This window comes from Oreochromis niloticus, linkage group LG14 (assembly GCF_001858045.2).
Source record: "Oreochromis niloticus isolate F11D_XX linkage group LG14, O_niloticus_UMD_NMBU, whole genome shotgun sequence".
Taxonomy (NCBI): Eukaryota; Metazoa; Chordata; class Actinopteri; order Cichliformes; family Cichlidae; genus Oreochromis; species Oreochromis niloticus.
The window spans coordinates 8,350,223-8,365,530 of NC_031979.2; the positions used below are offsets into that span (position 1 = coordinate 8,350,223).

General features: G+C 42.6%; 1 protein-coding gene across 1 annotated transcript; it reads left to right on the forward strand.

The window, feature by feature from the left end:
* Positions 1-1,365: 1,365 nt before the first annotated feature.
* meis3 (myeloid ecotropic viral integration site 3) lies at positions 1,366-13,167 on the forward strand. The gene is made up of 13 exons (XM_003449254.5): positions 1,366-1,891; positions 2,264-2,366; positions 5,701-5,840; positions 6,109-6,283; positions 6,381-6,431; positions 6,527-6,577; positions 6,822-6,971; positions 7,132-7,240; positions 8,199-8,344; positions 8,968-9,044; positions 10,522-10,580; positions 10,677-10,763; positions 11,822-13,167. Exons 2-13 carry the CDS (start codon positions 2,355-2,357, stop codon positions 12,019-12,021), a joined length of 1,257 nt encoding a protein of 418 aa, XP_003449302.1. The 5' UTR covers positions 1,366-1,891; positions 2,264-2,354; the 3' UTR covers positions 12,022-13,167.
* Positions 13,168-15,308: the final 2,141 nt, after the last annotated feature.

Here is a 15,308-nt window from a genome sequence, read left to right on the forward strand (position 1 = left end):
CTGTGATAAAAGTGATGGGTCGTTTAAGTGTTTGTGATGTAAATGGCTGTAATCTGTGTTTAGATAAACAGACTGTTGGATAGAGTGCGAAGATTTATGGTCCAATTCAGGCAAATGATAGAGAAAAATCCGGATCAAGATCTGATCAAGAAATCAATAACTTTTAATGTTCGTGTATGTCCTCAGCCATCCGGGTCATTGTAGTCTTAAGAGCTTGAAAAAAAACTTTGAAAAAATTAACTGATGTTAATTCAGTAGGCTTTTTGTGTTGTGGAAAGGGTTGGAGGAAAATCTAAAGCCCTGCGAAGATAAATCCATCAGATGTTACACGCTTCGGTGTTAATCCTTTCATTTAACCTGTTAAAGAGAAAACAAGCCTTGGATCGCCTTTTCCAGCCCATTGACACGGCATCGTGGCTCAGTGTAGGAGGGGGTTCGAGCTCTGTGATCACCCCCGTAGGAAACCAGCACCCTGCGGAGTTGAAAGCCCTCCACGGCTGCAGTGACGATGCGGGGCCCTCGCAGGCGGCCCTACGGCCAAACACCGTGCCGCCCACAGAGCCGCCTGCCCCGGCCTCCTGATCCCCGTCAAGCCGCTGCTGATTGAAAAGCAGCCGCCTGTTGGCCCCTCACAGCAGGGCCCGGGGAAGAAGAACGTTTTGGATAATTATCATGTTACTTAGATGTCATTTACAACACAAGACGGGGAGTTTAGCTATGCCACTAACATCCGAAAGGTTCCCCCCTCTCTCTTTTTCTCTCTTTCTGGTTAAAATGAAAGTTACGAGTAATGGTTTTATTTTCGGACGTCTTTCAATCAACAACAACAATTAAGAAAGAGGGCCAAAGGGTGGCATTTGATTTGGGTCAAAAGGCTGACCTTGAATGGACGTCAACAAAAACAGCAAAACACTGTGAGCCTGTAAATGTCATCAGCACGCTCCAAACTTATTTATGAGGCTACAGGAGAGACAGCTTCACCGAGACCAACTTTAATCCTATAATTAGTGGAGATGAACTCCGCTGAAGGCAAATCAGCGTTATTTTTTTTACAGCTTTCTCTTTCTAATTCAAGTCCTAATTGTTGCACATGTGATTAAAGTGCCCATATTTCAGAGGGAGACCGTTTCTAATGAAATGTCTTTGTTGTGTGTGTGTGAAGGTGATCACACACTTTCAAAGTGTCTGGATTTTCATAGATTCTCTTAAACAGTGTGAGCTATCGCTATTCTTCTCCCCAGTTATCCCGAGATGATAACCACGCAGCTGCAGGGGGAGGATGGGGGTGGAGGAGTGAAATCAGCGCGGAGATAAAAACAAAAAAAAGCGATCGAGGGGGTCTGCGTCTTCTTCTTCTTCTTCTCTGGCGTTTGTGTGTGTGATAAGGATAAGGAGGAGGAGAAAAGAAGGAAAGAGAGAAGGAGGAGGAGGGATGAGGGGGGGCGTGGATGGGGGGCAAGAGACCCCGTCGTGTTTTGACCCTCCGAAACCTCCCCGCACACCGCCACCATCACCATCACCACCACTCCACCTCCTCCTTCTCTGCACCTCCTCCTCCTCCTTCTCTCCTCTGGAGGCTGAAAACACCATTGCTCATTCCCAGCCGTGACATTTTCCAGCCTGTCGCCGTATGCTGAGCGGACAGCCAAACGCGAGGAGCCAGGAAAGAAAGAAGAAGAAGAAAAAAACTGGGGGGGAAAGGAGGGACGCTGTCTGTGAGTCCGTCTTCCACAGCACCGAGCATCCCGACGCTCTGCGATCCGGAGCGACAGGCGCACCAGAAGGAGGCGAGGCGCTGCAGGAAGCCGCCGCTCCCTTTCACACCGGGGGATTGTGGACTACACCGGACACGGCCCGAGCAGGACAGGATACGGCGAGCGTTTACGTCTCGGTGGGACATTTTACACCATTTATTGGAGCCTCGCATTACTCCTCCTCATCCGGCAATATCGATTAATGGGCTGCTGGGATTGTTATAGCGTTTATTAGCTATTATCTTACTATAAAGCATTAGGTCCTCCGTAGAATATCAGCCGGCCATAAAACCTCTAGTCCCGTCGTTATGTTGTTATATAAAGCGCGATGGACTCGGAGTAAACACACACACACACACACACACACGGAGCAGGTCCTAAGTGTTTATATCCACTACCTCGCGCTGTTGTTTAATCCAATGGGCTGTTCTTAATCACATTTACAACTGGTATTCACAATAAATATAAATTCACAATAAATATAAAAACAAATGCACTTTTATTTCCAGGACCCCGGAAGGCAGAGGAAGGGAGCAAAGCACGCTGCGCTAGCCGAGCAGCGCATCATCATCCCCGGTGTAGGACTGGCTGTCGGGTCGCATGGAGAAGAGGGTAGGGCTGCTCATTTTTTTTCTTTTTTTTTAATGAGTGAGAAAGACCAGAGCCTGTCTCGGGTAACATCATTTTATTACTACAGAGAAGTAATTAGAAAACAGTCACAAAGGGAGCACATGGTAGGAAATCCTCTTTGCTTGCAGGGCACATATAAAAAAAGAAAAAATCAAGGCCCAGTGAAAGGAGAGCAGTGGATGTTTTGTAGGGAAAAGGACAGAACATTAATATAATTTCATGCTATAAAAACCCCTCATAAAATATTCTGTATATAGCAACTAAATGCGTATTTATAATCAATTTGATATTGATTCAAAGAACTTTTAGGCCCAACACTTTTAATCAACCATAATCTATTTCACGAGTTAAAATTCGGTTTAGTTTAGTTGATGCGATGCATAACTTGCTGTGTGGGGACCATAAAAGAATGTCATTTTGTTATTGCGTATAGCCTAATGTCAGATAGGTTTAGAGTGGAGGTCATTAAGAGGCAGAGGAGAAGAGATGCAGCCCTGCAACTCGGTAAGTAGGTCAGTTTTTTTGCTACAGTGATTCAGAGGCTTGGTGGTGGTGGTGGTGGTGGAGGAGGAGAAATAGGCTGACGGGCAGCAGGCGGACTGAGACCTCTGAATGGAGGAAAGCAAGTGTAGATGTTCAGTGTGTATACAGAAAATCACTGCTGTGTGAAAACAGCACAGACAGCGAGAGAAGGGCTGAGCAGCAGGGGCCAAACATGGACAACCACGTGTACCAGGAACCGCTTCCACACAGAGCCCATATAAAGAAACTGAAAGATTTTCAGATCGCAGAAATAGAATGGATACTTGCTGTATGGCTCATTTGTATATTGAGAGACAGAAGCTTTTCACTGCTCAATTTAACGTTAAAATGTTTTTATTCGGGTTCTTACAATAATAACACAGATTAAAACAGAAAAGCTCAAATTAAAATTTAAAATATGAAATGAAATGGAGTGGAAATCAGTGCTTTAACGTGTCACGCGAGAAACACGCCTATATTGTGGCGCTCCAGTCTATAACCTGCAACAGGTACGGGTATTTTACCCTCAGAAGAAATCTGTAGGTTTCGTTTTGGAAAGCTGTAGATAATCATTTCCATATCTTAGGGAAATGTGAAAATTTTTAAACAGTGTATCATAGAAATATATGCTAAATCTACGTTTTTTCCTTGTGGAGGGTATCGCCCGCTTTGCGCGTTGCGATGTTTAGGGTTTACCGATTTTAGAAGAGCGGGGAAAATGTGAAGTTTAGCACAAAATTATCAAAAATATCCACACTTGGTTATTTTCCAGTAAAATGAAAACAGGCTTGTGTTTTTATGCGCTTAGTTTAAAATGCGTGTTGCTTGTTTAAAGCGACACTTTTTGTAATATATAACAAGGTAAACCTCAATGTTTTTAATTTCAGTTTGAAAGAATTGATATTTACAGTTAAATTATTCTCCGCTGATAGAACATTAGCTTCATTTGCTCAGCTTCACTTTCACATAATGTCTGGCATTTATGAAACACAGCATCTGCTCCAGGTTTCCTCTTTTACAAAACTTTGCGTTACTGTGGCGCATATGACCAGAGTCAAACAGCTTAAAGTCTCCTGTTAGGTCAGCTATAACTTTTTTAATAATGAAAATGTTGTTCTGCCATCTGAACCCTGTTTACCGGCTCCGTGACTTTTTTAAAAAAAGGGGGGAACATTCGCGGAATTTGTCATCTCGACTTGTTCGCTTTGATCCGCCTTGACGCACGGAAACTCGATAGGGGCCGTGCGTAAAGAGAGACGCGCAATCCGATAGCGGTGATTGTGTTAATAGCCAGCCTCCATAAAAACTAGAAGGTGTCCGGGGACAGGGCCTCAGAGCAGGTGCTTTCTGTGATCCCGGTGGCCATATGGGAGGCTGAAATGCAACAATTTGATAAGGCGTTTAGGACAGTGGTTCCCAAAGTGGGGTCCGGAGACCTCCAAAGGGGTCCTGAAGAGGGGTTTTCCAGGAAGGCATGTGCATGCGTGTAAAGAGGAATAATTTAATTTCTGTTTCATTATTTTATGTAATTCCCAGAAGTTAACACTGAGGGAGAATAATTGCTTTTATACCAGGTTTCACTCTCTCACCACTTGCAGCTTATCTGCTTTTGCACTCTACAAATAAACATCACTGATGGTCTGGAAGTGGACGCTTCTGAGTAAAATAAATACAAAAATAATGTTGTAAATCAGAAACCTTTATTTGGAAACAGTCTGCGCAGTAAAAACCAGCCTAAGCGCATCATAACATTAATGACTGGGTTAAAATAACACTGAAGTTAAAGGTGTCCATGCAGGGGTCACTTGTCCCGTGCTGTCTGATCCCAGTGGCCCTTTGGGATTGTAACAGGAGTCCCAGAAGCAGATCTTCTGACCTGAGCAACATCACCTTAGAGACTGAGTTTCAATAACTCAATAAAACTCACACAGAGACAGAGAGAGGTGGGGAAACCAGGGAGTCAGACATGTGTATTCATGACACGTATTTTGAGGGCTGCTGAGTGCACGATTGTCTCAGTGCACATGTGAGTCGTTCCGTCTGCGACATATGTCTGTGTATGATTCCCTCTGCGAGCGGGCCTCAGCGAGGCTGTCACACAGCAAATCATGAGAGATGTCTGCACAGCTACTGTCTAGTCTGAGTAATGCAACCAGGATACTGTATTAGCAGCTACAGGCTTGCTGTCTTTCTTCAAAGATGACATCGCCTTCTTTTGTCATCTCCTCCTCCTCTTCTTCTAAGCTCACAGAAAGTAAACTTTTCAAGTAGTGAGGATAACTGCTTTGCACCTCTGCTGCTGCTGCTTTTGTTGGGCTTTCATGAGTGTTTTAGGATCCTGACATTACTAGAATTTCCTTAAGTATCTCATCCTTCTGCCAAAGTGAAAAAAAAAAACAATTTTTCAGAATTAAAGTGCATCTTTCCTCCTCAGATGATCCAGGCCATTTTTCTCATGAATGTGTGTAAATAAATTACATCAAACTGCTGTGACACTGGTTCGACAGTTAGTTTCAGATTAGCTAGGATTGCAGATACTAGTTGTAATAGCACTAACACACATACTCAAACTTACAATATCAATATGCGGTCTTTTTCCATTTATATAAATGACAGCACAAACAGAAGCATACAGATATAAACCCACATCAGGTCTAGTAACTGTAACTGTATATTAGACCGTTCCACTGACAGCCTGACCACATAATAAAATCCCAGTGTGATTTGATGTCAGACAGCCACAGATGTCCAACGTGTCTCGTGTTTTCTGTCTTTTCATCTAATTGTGTTTCAGTATGAAGAGCTGGTGCACTACTCAGGGTCAGAGGGCATGTCGGTGGGGGGGTACGGGGACGAAGTCCGGGGGCTTCCTCCCCCGCAGTACGGACCCACCATCCCCGACTCCCTCAAACACCACAAGGACCAGATCTACGGGTAAGCATGTGTCAAAAAATGATTTAGTAGCCTTCCAGTGGCTAGAATTTTTTTAAGCTACATGCACACTCTTAGCAGATTAACATAAAGTATATGTTTGTGCTGAATATGAAAATACACATGGAGCGTTTATAGCTGTCTGCAACATAAATACTGCGGTTTAAAGTTTCTCTTAACACATGAATCATGTGGACAGTATGTCAACTGTGACTGTGTTAATGTATAGTTTGTTAACTGTATGTGTGTGTGTGTGTGTGTGTGTGTACAGTCACCCACTGTTTCCACTGCTGGCCTTAGTGTTTGAGAAGTGTGAGCTGGCCACCTGCTCCCCTCGAGACTCCACCTCCCTGTCAGCAACCTCCCACCTCCCCGGCATGACCAATCACAGCGACGTCTGCTCCTCCGAATCCTTCAACGATGACATCGCCGCCTTCGCAAAGCAGGTGAGCGGTGATCGTGAGGCCCAATCAGAGAACCGGGTCTCAGCTGATGGTGTTTGCTTTCAGATTTTTTTAATACTCGGTCGACTTTGTGTTGCAGATTCGGTCAGAGAAACCCATTTTTTCTTCCAACCCTGAGCTGGACAATTTGGTATGATGCACCAACTAACATCACACTTAACTCAGATTTCACGTATTGCGTTGTGGGATTTGTTTCCATAATTAAAGTGCATCTTTCCTCCTCAGATGATCCAGGCCATACAGGTTCTTCGCTTTCATTTACTGGAGTTAGAGAAGGTTGGTGAGACTGGATGTTGTTCATTTTATTGTTGTTTAGCATCATGTTTCTTTTTATTAAACTTAACAAGGAAGGCAATAAGTCTGTAAAAGGCTTATTGTTATAGTTATAATTTTTTTAACTTTGAAATATGTGCACCTGTCCTCTAATCTATTGGTAGGCTTAAAGCTTAAAGCTCATTATTAGGTATTATTAGTATTAATTATTAAGTAAAAATCTGTAAAAAAACATCTTTTTCCCAAGGTGCACGACCTGTGTGATAATTTCTGCCATCGCTACATCACCTGTCTGAAGGGCAAAATGCCCACAGATCTCGTGCTGGACGAGCGAGAGGGTGGGTCCAAGTCTGACATGGAGGACTTCACCGGGTCCTGCACCAGTCTGTCGGAGCAGGTGAGACGCTGGATGTTGATCGGCATGCTTATCACACATCCATCTGTGTCCACTGAGAATCCAGAGTAGCGCCCTTAGTGTTTCACAATTCCCTTTTATTCCTCCTGTACTGGGAATTCCTCATCTCACCTCTGTCCTCCATCTTTCCCTGTGCCTGCAGAATGCATCGTGGTTACGAGAGCCAGATGAATGTGCCACTACTCCTCTGGGAACGCCAGGCACCTGTGGCCTACCTTCACACAGCACAGCAGACAACTGTAGTGATGCAGGTACACATACACTAGCACAGATCTTAGCTGCACAATTATGATAGCCAAAGGAAGTCACAGCTATGATCTATCTAAAAGCACCAGGAAATCAAATTTAACTCTTTCCCCAATCTCTGTACCCTCAATGATGTGTTTCTCAATATATATCTATAACGACTTAGTTTGGTGGTCATTCTCACAAACTTCTGATTCACAGCCAGTCCTTTTGTACTGGAAGCACGCCTGAAACATGACAGAAACCACTCAGTTTAGAGAACAGAAATAAGGGTGTTCCTGGCAGGTGTCCAAAGAGTTACAGTGCAGTGAAAAGACAGGCAGGTAGAGTGGAAAGCAAAAGAATCAGTCTGCACAGAGCAGAGGACAATTTGTGCGTGAGACATGATCATATGTGTATTATTTACATGACATCAATAGTTAATGTTGAACAGAGCTACTGTGTGCACCAGAAAACACTGCAGTGAGGAAGCAGACACAGGGAAAGCAGGTTACACATTCACTGTGTATAATAAGAATATAAATAACTGTGTGTTAAAACAAGCCAGTATTATGCATAACTACTGGTAGCTGTATTGATAATCAATGAATCACTTCAGGCGTTTTTAAACAAATATGAGAAACATTCTTCGCTTTCAGCTTCTCAAAGACAAATTGCTGCTTTTCTCTGTCATTCACAATATTAAATATTTCAGGCTGGATAGAAAAAATAGTTTCAGTGCAATAACTCTAGAAAATTAACCATCTTTCAGCCGTAAAATGAATGACATGCACAGCAGTTACACTAAACTGTAAAATAATAGTTATGCTGAGTTTGATTTGTGAAAGCAGAGTTTGGTTTTAAAGCTGACGCAGTTTTCCTGTCTCGGGTCAAACACATTTACTTAGTGGGCTCTCGTGAGTTGGGACCTGATAGATGCTGGCAGTCATTTAGGATGATAATGATTCCACGGTCTCCCTGCAGGCGATGGTCTCGATGGAGGCGTGGCCTCTCCCAGCACAGGTGAGGAGGACGAGACGGACAGAGACAGGAGGAACAACAAGAAGAGGGGGATCTTCCCTAAAGTGGCCACAAACATCATGAGAGCTTGGCTCTTCCAGCACCTGTCGGTGGGTTGGCTTTTCATCTACCTTCCACATTAAAGTTAATTATTACTCTTGAAAATATTGAATTTAAACGGTAGTTCAGTCATCCTTCCTCACTGGTAACCAAACAAAGGAAGTCTGCGTGCTGTAATTAGTGAAAGAGAGGATTTAGCATGGAACAAAACGTCTATGACAGGAATAGAAAGAGGGGTGAAGCCACTGTATAATGGAGGTCAATTAAATTAAATGAAAAATCTGGGATTAAGTGATTATGTGAATATGCTTGCTGCTGAATAATTGTGGAAGCGACAGAAATGGAGTGAGTAATTGTTGGTGAGCTGCTTGGATTGGTAATTAGCTACTAAATGAGGCAGGTCAAATGTTGCTTCACTCCAATTATTAAAACGTGTGTGTGAGTTAGAGAGAGATACTGAGATGGAGAGCGAGAGGGGCTGATGAGGGTGAAAATGTGAGTGCAGATGTTCGCTCAGACGGAAGGTCATCGATGTTCGAGCCGAGAGCTCACAGACGTCGCTTTATTCTAGATTCAGGCCTCGAGATGATTCTCAACAAAAGCTGAAAAGATCACAGCGCAGAGTCTGGACTGTTTGATTTCTTTAACCCGAGCCCCGTGTGTTCTCCTGCAGCATCCGTACCCATCTGAGGAGCAGAAGAAGCAGCTGTCACAGGATACAGGACTGACCATCTTACAGGTCAACAACTGGTAAGTGTGCTCAACATCAGTTACATTTTTAAATGTGAAGCATCAACCTTTACATTTTATGTTTCTTATGCCAAGATTTATTTTTATTGTGCATGTTGTGCATATTGTGCATGTGACTACTTTTGTGATTTGGTGCTATATGAACAGAACTGCGTTCCAGGGTTTAAACTTGTTTGTCCAATAGTTACGCTCCTTTAGGCTCCGCCCCTCTGACATTCATGGTTCCTTTAAAGTGTGGCAGGGAAATGTTTTTTTTCCTTTTTCTGTAGGTTAAACCAGAAGTTAGCATCACCTTTGTTTTCTCGACACAAAGCAGATTCTTGTTCTTTAATTATCATGTAAAATAAAAGCTCATGGCACCTCAGCAAATTAATCTCAATGAATGCACACCTCTTTTCTGATCTTTGCAGCATAAGTGCAATTGGAAAAAGTAAAATGCAGGCATTATGGTATAAACCAAACTATGCTGCAATCACATGACTTTACCATCATCACCTGGGTTCAGCGTAATGAAGTTAATTGGCCCATTGTTCGTCAGTAGTGCTATTTTTTGTCATTATGCAAATGTGCAGATGACTGAGTGTGCATCCAGATTTCTAAAGCTTAAAGCTAGACCTTATTTCATCTTTCTAACCAAAAAGACCCGAATCCAAACGAGTAAACCAGAAGTGCAGAACTACTATATCACTTCTGGGCTTTGGGACTCGTTTCTGTGGTGCTCTATTGATGGAGATTTAAGATCCTCCCTGCCAGCCATGGCCTGTTTTTTAATCTTGTGTTGAAATTATGTTGCTGCTACTTTGCTTTGTGAACTTTTTTTGCAAGTTTTTATTCTTCAAAGCCCAAAATATTTTTTTAATCCAGTTAAAAAGTGCACAAGAAAAAAAACTGATTTGAAAATAGACCTTTAATGTACTTTACTGGAGTGTGCCGTGTAACAGGAAGCTGCAGTGCCATGTAATTCACAAGCTCTGTGTTCATAAAGCGGAATAGTAAACCAATAATCAAATAATCAAATTATTTAGTGCTCACATCTTTCCTATTCACTCTCTGAGCACACACACGCACACACACACACATATATGAACACATTTCCCCGTTGCTGACTGAATAGTTCTCTCCATGCTTTGTTCCTCCAATTTTTAGACACATGCAAACAGGAAACATGTTAAAGATAATAGATTCTGTTCTTTCATAGTGTACATATTTTAACCTTCACTGCCGCAGGTACACTCACACACACACACACACAAATCCAATCAATGCAGATCAATCAATTATCACAGGGCCAATCGATACGTCCTCTGCCCTAACGCTGATTTACTCTGTCCTCTGAAAGGGTTAAGTGGTTGTAAAACGGAAAAGGTTAATAGTCTCCCGGTCAGCCTTTTTCTCCATTAACGGGTGTCTCTCTCTCTCTCTCTCTCTCTCTCTCTCTCTCTCTCTCACCATCTATCTATCTGAATGCTTCATACAGGTTCATCAATGCCAGGAGGAGAATAGTCCAGCCAATGATTGATCAGTCAAATCGCTCAGGTCAATGTTTAGTCAGTCATTCAGTAAACCTAAATGTGTGTATATGAGTGTGTGTCTGTTGTATATTTGTGTCTGAAGGCGTGTGTTGTCTCACAGGTCAGGGTGGTCCCTACAGCCCGGAGGGCGCGGCTCTCGGGGGCTACGGGCTCGACGGCCAGGCCCACCTCGGGCTTCGAACAGCAGGTACGGCAGAATTAAATACAGCTGAACTGCATTCGTCACTAGGAGCACAAACACTATAGTTTATTTTGACAGACACACAACGTTTTTGCTGCTGAAAATACTCATTAGCGCACCAAATGTGGAGTTATCCATCTCTGAAAATGCCCCCCAACAACTGCAGCGCCAAGCTGAATCTGGAAATCATTATGTTATTATATTATGATATATTATATCTTCAGTAGGCGCCTTTGGTTTTGGAACTAAATGAAGGAGGGAAGTTAAAATTATTAAGAAATGTTAGTTTTGGTCTTTTCAGTTTGCTAAAGGAGTTAGTATGAAGTATGAATTTATAGAAAATTACCAGCAATGCTGATATTAAAACTAAAATAAATAAAAATAAATAATATGGATTACGTAAAATATTTATAAATAATAAATAAAATATAACTACCTGCGTGACTACAGTTAATTAATGACCCACCAGTTCTTCTATGTCATGTTAAAGGCTGTTTCTTTTTCATTTCCAGTTGAAGTAAAAGTTTTTGAAAGTTTTAAAGTTTGTGATTTTAATATTAACAAAACGCTTTGCCCAGCACTAAACACCGCTCTGAAAAACCGAACCCTGTGCCCTAAAATAAAGCTGTTAAAAAACCTCTTAAAAGTCAGCAGCAGTGTTTAAGGGGCTCAAATACATGCTGTACAGCAGGGCAGTGTTTAAAACCTGCATAAGTTTGTTTCAAGTCTGACAGGGATGTTTCCTGATTTATAGATAATTGCAATGAATTATCATCAATAATTATTTGTAGCTTTAATTAAAAGCTGGTACAAATTTCAAAGGATTCAGATGTTTAAGATGAACTAAACAGGCGAACCTGCACTGTATGTATAGGAGGTGTGTTTTAAATTGTAATGACAGAATTAAATTTCTGATTACCTGCGTCAGGTTCACATAGTTTCCAGTGCAAACCTATAATCCATTAATAATGTGAAAAGACTGATTTAAGACAGAAGGGAAGGGTCTTCTGTACGTCTGCATCTTGGAGGAACCTCGTAAATATTCCACTTTCTTCTCCCACTAGGTCTCCAGGGAATGTCCTCCCTGCAGGGTGACTACCCCGGCGCTCTCCTGTCCCAACCAGGCTATCCTCCCCACCCAGGACCGTCCCTCCATTCTTACCCTGGCCCGCACCCTCACCCGGCCATGCTGCTCCACCCACCGCCTCACGCACACCCCGCAGAGCCGCTGCTCACCCAAGGACTGGACATACACGCACACTAGTTGTGGGCGTATGTGGTGTGTGTGTGAGAGAGAGAGAGAGAGAGAGAGGGTAATTGCCGTTTGAATGTGTGTATATGTTTGGAGGGATATGTATGCGTGTGTGTGCGTGCGGCTGAATATGTGTAATGAAGGTACACTATTTAAAGAAAAAAAGACACATTTCTCCAAAAGTTTACATTCCCCACTGAAAGACACTGACCTCAATGTAGCTGTTCCACTCTTCAACACACATGCACACACAAACACACACACACACACTCACACAAGTGGACGTGACCCATGCGTTAGTCTGGACCCACAGGTTTAAGCCATACCTCTTTCAGAGTAGAAGTGCTTCCCTCTCTTTAAATGACTCCACTGTGTCCTGTGGGTGAGACATATGCTTTAAACTACACTTCCCATCATGCCTGCTGAACCACAGGAAGACCCAGGGATCGGATCAGACACACCGATGAATACTCATCCTGGACTTTTTGCCACAGCACGGGGCTCAGGTCCTGTGAGCACGCCTTCTTCACTCCTCCCTGTCTTCCTACACACGTTTGACTGTCAGAGACTGACACACACACACACACATACACACACACTCCCCTTCACACACACACTTTATTTAAAGCTTTGTTTTTTTGTTTTTTGTTTTTTGTGTTGTTAGTTTTTTTGTTAGTTTTTTCTTATTCTATTTTTATATTTATGCGCGCCACTCTAGGCGGCTGCAGCTTCACGTGAGTTTATTGAAATATTAGTGCTCTTCCTCAGCATGAAGCTAAACACTATGAATGACTTCCAGTCTGCCTCGCTATCGTACCACTGACCTCCTTAAGACGCCTGCAGGCGTCCGTTACCTTAGGATCTTTCCTATACACACGCACATGCACATACACACACATTGCAGTAAACACTACATTGAAAGCCATTGCAGCACACACACACACACACACACGCACACACACACAAAGTCCTCTGTAAGCATTTCTATTACAGTGTTGTCTGTCACAGCGGTGTGTGAGGGGAGCTGCAGCCAAAGGACTCTTTAAACATTCGGCTCCCTCTCCACTCTGCTTGGACTGCTGAAGTATTTCTGAATGATTATGATGATGAAGATGATGATGGGAATACAGTTAAAGTATTAAAACATTTTTTATAAAACTTGAGGATTTTTTGTCTTAAACCAGTAATATTTTCTCAAGAGATTTATTAGCAGGTTAAAATAAACTTTTGCAAGTGTTCCTTTATAAAAAAAAAAAAAATCAATTTAGGCTTACGTCGTGGCTTATGGTGTACTTCTACATGGTCACAATGTCTCCATAAGCAAATGATAAGAATCATGATCAGAAAATTCATATTTGTCCTGAAGCAATGTGCTTCCCAGAAAAATTAGGAGACATCAGTTCAGTCAAGGCCACTGTAGTCAAAAGAAGATGCTTATTTCCATCTGCAGTGATTCATATTCTGGCATGGATCTGTTCTGGGATCTCTCCACTCTTGAGGAGGGGAGAGCAGCACATCGCTGAGCAATAACAACAGGCTTAACACTGATTAAGTCATGCAGCATGAAAGGAGAAGCAGGTATCGGGGAGTGGATTGCAAAGCATTGCATTACATTGGTTGAAAATCCCTCTCTGTAAGCAAATGCATAAGCAAACGGACACAACTGCAGTACCATAAATGAAGCAGAAAGCACCCTAAAGACCTACCAGCTGGACACATTGAAAGGTATCGATGATATGACATGGTACTGATATCAGCTGATTTTCACCCCATTGTCTGTGAGTGTTCTCAACTGGTCACCCCCTTAAAAATGATCTGGCACTCAAACCTAAATGTGTTGTAAATTGCATGTGTTTCTCATATTTAAAGTGAGACAGTGGTTAAATCAAATGACCTTAAAATGAAATTTTTCAACTGTAAATAAAATAGTGTTGTTAAACTCCTTAAATTGAAGCTGAAAGCTCAAATTTCTAACGCTTTATGAACGCTCCATTTCACATCTACTGAGATGGTGTGAATACAAAACTGAGAAATGTGTGCATCTGGTTTTATTCGGCACACACACAAGCCTGTGCAAAAGCTGAGTGATAATACGTCTGATGTACATAAAGGATAACTCAGAACTCAGCTTTGCAATGCATTTGTAGCGTATATTGCAAAGAGCCATACATTCAGAGTGCAGGCTTTCTGATGAAAACACAACCACTTATGAGTAAACACACGGCTCATTTTGCAGAAACAGTCATTTAAAAGTTTGGAGTTCCTTAAATGCATCTATTTTCCTCAACCATAAACCTTTACTCTTATTGGCAGATATATACACATATGGCAATGGGGCAGCAAAACTAATGCAAAACAGCACCGAGAAATAAAAACAGCTCGTGTGATTTACAACAATCCATTCCACTTAGAAAATGTGGAACTCCTGAGACATTCAAACATTCATAACAAACATCGCAGCCGCTCACTTTTCTAAGAACCTTTTTTTGAAAAATGGTGCGATCTTTCTCTATTTTCCACTCATAAGTCACGTCGGTGTCCTCTGACTATCTGTTTATCTGACGGAGGCCTCAGGCTGCAGCTGCAGTGATCTGTCACGCAGGCTGGATTATCACAGGGAGGAAAAAGGAGTCGGAATTCTTAAATGTTTTATAGCGCAGACAAGAGCTCACATTCTTCTTCCCTGTCTGTTTATGCCATATATTTAGAAATATCTCCAACAAGCACAAACACTTAAAACTTGAGCAGCCTTTCGCCTCACTTTCCCCCCCTTAAAGCCTGTTAGACACCAATCCTATCCCTAACCTTCACCTCACTTCTGCTTTAGGCCCCAAACATCCACACATAATTACACCTTTTGCTGCCTAACATCCACTCACAGCACCCAAAGGACACAACAAACACATAATACCCCATCCTCGCCCTACCCCCATTTGGCCTGCAGGAGGATGGGGACTTGCAGGGGAGGTCAGAGGCCAGAGTTCAGACAGGGGTCAACAGGAAATGGTCGTTCTCGCTTAGCACGCAGGTCCTGACCTCAGCACTCCTTCACTTTTCGTTTCTCTTTGTCCCTTCACACACTCGCTCCTCAGCCTTGCTGGTCAGGACGGGCCCCTCACTTTTACTCTCTAACCCCCCCGCCCCCCATGCAGCCCTGTTTGCCTGGTAATCCCTTTTTTTTTCACAACACTGTCATGCAAATAGTTCAGCAACTTTTGTTTCAGTATGTCCTGTGAAAATGTACCATTATTTTTTATACTGGTTTTGAAACTGAGCTCTGCACCAACATACATGCTAAA